Consider the following 5,354-nt stretch of genomic DNA (forward strand, 5'->3'; position numbering starts at 1 on the left):
CCAGTGGATGTTTGCACCATCGTCATTATTTTGCCAATATTTGTAATAATTCTTTAGCTTTTGAAAATGCTTTGAAGGTTTTAGTTTCAGTTACCATTTTGAAACAAAACTCTTGTTTTGTTCAGGATGTTTTTTTAGTTCAATTTCAATAATATTTTCAAATATTGATGCTGTAGCTTTATTTCTTTTTATTGCACAATGCACATTCATTTATTATGCACCGACATTCGAATATTTTCGCATAAAATCGCTTCCAAATTGCCGGTGTAATTTCATTGAAAATGGAATATTGATATAAACGCCATCTGTTGTCAGTCGCCCCGATTTCCATCCATTCTACCAGAATGATGCATAACATTTATAGCAGTTTTTGACACAAGCTTCGCTTCGATGACACTTCGTGTATTTGATAACAAATGTGACTGAAGCGGACAAAAACAATAATATTTTTTGTGATGAACATATGCATTTCTCTTGATATCCATTGGAATTAAATAAAACTTTGTGTGTGTTGTTGTTTGGGTGTGCAACAAAATGAGTGGAACACCGGTCGAGATTCATTGGTTTCCGCGGCATTGTGAGCGTTTCGTGACTTGGGGCTCCGAGATAAATTTGTATCAAATTCGAAACACAGAAGATGTTGACCATCGTGTATCAACAAGTGCGTCGCAATTACGGAATTTCATTATTTCACTTGAAATTTGCCAGCAAATCCTTTATTTAAAACGTTTTTTTGTTGTTGCTATTTTCAGATATAAATTTAGATATATCACAAGCAACAACGGCAACATTATTGGCATCCGAAACGCGATATCAATACATACGCTGTGTGGCACCATCATTCCGAAGTTCGGGCGATTTGCTATTGGCTGTTGGTTTGGCAAATGGAAAAGTTGGACTGTGTAATTTTGTGTCGCCGAATGAGAATAACATCGAATTCAGTGGGTTTAATGAAAACATATCCATTTTCTCCCATGAACACCAACTAATTTCATGTTTTTTTTTCTATTTTTAGCGCCAAAACAATCGCGACCGTGTGTGTGCCTATCATGGCATGAAACTGAGCCGAATCTTCTGGCAATTGGTCACGATAGGAATCGGTCAGATCATTGCATCACCGTGTGGGACACCGAACGTGGTGTGCCAAAGGAGAAATCCGTGTTGCATTTTATCGGATTGTCGGATACAGCCCACTCTTTGTGCTGGGACAAAACAGGGCGAATTTTATTCGCTGGAATGAGTCACAAATACATGAAAATGATGGACCTAAGACAGAGCTCACCACCAGTCAGTGTGTGTAATACAAGAGCTTTGCATGGATTGACAATTGCCGCGAATGGCCGCCTACTGGCGGGTTTCGTCGATAATTCCATCCATCTATGGGACATTCGTCGTATTGAAAAACCGATCGCCATAGCAAACACCGAAAAGAATATTAGTGATATGAGCTGGTGTCCATCACGTAATTCGACATTGGCAACACTTCAACGCGACTCACCGTTCATTCATTTATTCGATTTTCATTGTTCGTCGCCAAACGAATCGGTGACTGATGTCGTCACACATTCAATCAAACGCATCGTTTCACCGTTTCAAAAGAAAATCAGCACAGCACCGAGAAACATAACCATTAGCAACATATCGTGGCATCCATACGATATGGAACGATTACTTGCACTGTCCGGATCGGGAATTATTTGTGATTTTAAAATTCCACAACGCATTGCCATTTCATTTGATGCAATGAATAATTTGTGCGGAGCCATTGGATCGCAGCTGAATTGCTTGAACACACCTTCACCACCATCGACACCATGCGAATCGGTCAGCCCATGGGAAAATTCAAACAATGGAGAGCACACTCCAAGTGGATTTCCAGAAGACATTGTCGATATTATGCATCGCAGAGCCATCAACGATTATGGCAAATTGGTTGGTTTGCGGTTTTTATTTGATTTAATCCATAAAAAGCCTTGAATTGATCCATTCAGCTCTTGAGATACGAAAAATTGCTTTGCTAATCAGAAAAATCGTTTCTAATTTCAGACTGACATTCAGAAAAATGGTGACTTGGCCAATAATGCAGCATTGAAGTCCGTTTGGCAAATGCTAGCCCATATGCATCAAGAAGATTGCGGCCTCGGTTTGAAAGAGATTATCGGCATTAGCGAAACTATTTTATTAACTTGGCAAGATTTTCCAAATGGACCAGCTATGAAAGCTTATAAGTGAGGAAAAAGTCTTTTTTGTTCAATTTTTTTACTTTTTCTGCAAGTTTTCGTTCATGTGTGTTCGGCACACATTAATTTACATGTGTGAAAATTTCTATTCATTTTTTTTACCCATTTTTATATTTCTGTTCACTCTTTTCCAAATTGGTCTCTATTCAATTCGATTTTTTCCTAGGAGTGATCAACGTGATTTCAGTAGGCATTTATGCGGATGGACATTCGATCGCAATACTAAGGATAGTTTCCTACAATATCTCGATGGATTGTGTGCTAAACAAGAGTTCACACGTGCTGCAATGATTGCAGTGTTTCAATTGAAAATCCGGCTTGCTATCGATATACTGAGCAAAGGTGCTGATAATTCACTGGAGTCAAGCAATTTGCGAATGGCAGCTATCGCTTTGTCTGGATTTAGCTTTGAGAAAAGTGCCATTTGGAGATCTCAGTGTGCCACAGCACAGACGCAATTGTCTGACCCGCATTTAAGAGCGTTATTCGCATTTTTAACACCCGAAAATGGATCGTATGATAAAGTGTTGGTAAGGATTTGCTCCAAATTTACCACACCTATATTTTGATTTGATTCTTGCATTTCTTCTCGTTCAATCGATTTTAATTGCTAAAGAAATTTTCTCAAAAGAAATTTTTCTTCTGCAATTTTTCAAATTATTTCTGAAAATCTACTCAGTTTTCAAGTTATGTCCGTGTTTAGTCCAGCAAATTCGGAAATAACAATTTGCACTCGAAATATTTTCAATATTCCCCTTCTCTTTTCTTATTTCCAGAACGAAAGTCGTGTATCGATTGGTGATCGAATGGCATTTGCATGCCAATATCTATCCGACACAAAATTATCCGACTACATAAAAACGATGATACAAACATGTATAAAAACTCGTGATTTACATGGTCTCCTGTTAACCGGTGCAACGACCGAAGGCATCACACTGCTCCAAAGCTATTTGGATGGGACTGATGATGTGCAAACGGTTGCTTTGATTGCGATAAAATTTCTACCAAAAGATTTGCTCGATGATCCAAGCGTTCAATATTGGATTCAGTCATACCGTGAATTGCTTGATATCTGGCGTCTATGGGAGCATCGAGCTCATTTGGATATCATGCTAAGTCAATTAAATTCATCACCAAAACACTTGAAATCGGTGTTTCTATCGTGTAGTTTCTGTGGGAAAAATGTGTCTGCATGCATGTACGATGAGGCGCGGGCACGATCCGCTTCGTCCAACATCAACAAATTATCATCGTGCCCGAGCTGTAGAAAGCCATTGCCAAGGTGTTCACTATGTTTGCTGCACATGGGAACAACGAATGGTGCATCGTTCCAGAATAAATCCGGTCATCCGTCGTCTGGATGGCAATCGAAACCATTTGCCAAATGGTATTCATGGTGCCAAAGCTGTCGGCATGGTGGTCACACGGAGCATCTCACACAATGGTTCAGCACACACCAAGAATGTCCAGTCTCTTCGTGTTCCTGCAAATGTTTTGGCTTAGATTTTCCACTACCACCACTCAATGGGATTGCATCCGAGACGACTTACTAGAAAAAATACTTATCTCGAGAAACTTTTGATCGAACTTGGTGCTTAATTCAATTAATTTTTGTTTTTTCATTTAGACTTTTTGATGTTTTGTTCTTTTTTCGTTGCACTTTTCTTCGTAGCAATAGCAGTATGAAGCAAAAGCCTTGTCGTTTTGTAGTTTAGTCAACGAATTTGTCTTAGAGTTTAAAGTCTATTTCTGTACATTTTGCAAATGTTCATCCATTCTTAACTTTTCTAAAAAAATCGTATAATAAAGTGAAATCAATAGTAATGAAAGGAAAATGTATGTATTTCACTGATATTTCTCCCTATTCCCTATTCACATCGACCCACAGACCGAAATTGGCTTAATGAATTTATGTTGCACAGAAATTAATTTCAATTTTAAATAGGTAAAAACACCTCTTTATTGCTGCTTCTCTCGGAAAATGAAATGTGTTCAATGCATAAGAATTTATGTAAAATTCTCATAGAAGCAGAAACATCGCTGTTGAAATAATAACGAAGTCGATAAAGAGCCGTCAAAGAAAGAGATGATGTTTAAATGATCGTAAATTTATTCAAACAACACATAAAACAATCTCCATTTTGATTTGAATCGGTTGAGGTAGAAAAATGTTGTTTTGATTGCATTTATTTATTTCTGGGCCGCGCGGTACAAAACGATTGAATGAATAAAGAAAAAATGTTTCATTGAAATGCGAGACCAGAATGTATGCGAACGATGAAGCATTGTGCGCATAAGCATTTAACATATTATGTGAATATTTAAATTAATATCTCGTTTGTTTTGCTGATTTTATTTCCACTCTTCAATCTGGTTTTGCGTTGAAGATGCCAATTTAGGATAATTCATTGAGATATGCCTACGCCGATGAATCGTATGATTTAACACATATTTCCATATGGGTTTCTCTATATATGTGACAATGTCAATGGCCCGCCCATTTCGAAACGAGGTATATAGAAAATGGATAAAATTGAAGGCGGAGCTCTGCGATACCACTCTGTCAATACACGGGCACGAAAAGACTTTGATATGTACGTTGTATGGATGGCTCAAGTTGGTAAACTGTTCATTTACCAAGAATATCGCGAGTAATAATTAGTTAATGTCGATTTCGGTTTTCTTCTTTTGCTTTGCTTATTTATTCAATTAGTCTTTGCTGCATTGTTCTACGCTCCAAAGCCAACACACACACAAGGTAATTGGAATCAATAGCAGCAGCAGCGCCAGAAGAAGACAAAGAATAAGAAGAAGAACAAAAAAGAAGCAAAAACTAAATTTAATAACAAAAAGACTATTTTCTCTGCGGTCAGACGAGACGCGCTGCATCGAGCACTCGCCTCAAAAGCCGTTGTTATTCGCAATTTTAATTGCGACCATGGTCTTGGTAATTCTTGAATTCGGCGCCCTTTTTTCATCACCATTTTTTTTCTCGCTTCCTTCGTTGTGCGCATCTTTACGGCACAGCTCGGCCTTTCATCACATCGCCTTAACTAAACCAAACACACATTTCAACGTCTTTTCAACAATTACATCTGTGCGAAATTTAAT

General features: G+C 38.0%; 1 protein-coding gene across 1 annotated transcript; it reads left to right on the plus strand.

Annotated features, from left to right (window-relative positions):
* The first annotated feature begins 360 nt into the window (after window positions 1-360).
* Window positions 361-4,078, plus strand: LOC129565380 (GATOR complex protein MIOS). The gene is made up of 6 exons (XM_055440208.1): window positions 361-661; window positions 753-941; window positions 1,016-1,932; window positions 2,047-2,228; window positions 2,407-2,770; window positions 3,017-4,078. Exons 1-6 carry the CDS (start codon window positions 535-537, stop codon window positions 3,794-3,796), a joined length of 2,559 nt encoding a protein of 852 aa, XP_055296183.1. The 5' UTR covers window positions 361-534; the 3' UTR covers window positions 3,797-4,078.
* The last annotated feature ends 1,276 nt before the right edge of the window (window positions 4,079-5,354 follow it).

This window comes from Sitodiplosis mosellana, unplaced genomic scaffold, assembly GCF_009176505.1.
Source record: "Sitodiplosis mosellana isolate CC-2019 unplaced genomic scaffold, AAFC_SMos_1.0 Smas_scaffold_2, whole genome shotgun sequence".
Lineage (NCBI taxonomy): Eukaryota > Metazoa > Arthropoda > Insecta > Diptera > Cecidomyiidae > Sitodiplosis > Sitodiplosis mosellana.

Coding starts and splice junctions, on each gene's coding strand:
- LOC129565380 (XM_055440208.1), top strand. CDS start 535: ATGAGTGGAACACCGGTCGAGATTCATTGGTTTCCGCGGCATTGTGAG. Junction 942..1,015: donor TGAGAATAACATCGAATTCA/GTGGGTTTAATG, acceptor TTCTATTTTTAG/CGCCAAAACAATCGCGACCG. Junction 2,771..3,016: donor GATCGTATGATAAAGTGTTG/GTAAGGATTTGC, acceptor TCTTATTTCCAG/AACGAAAGTCGTGTATCGAT.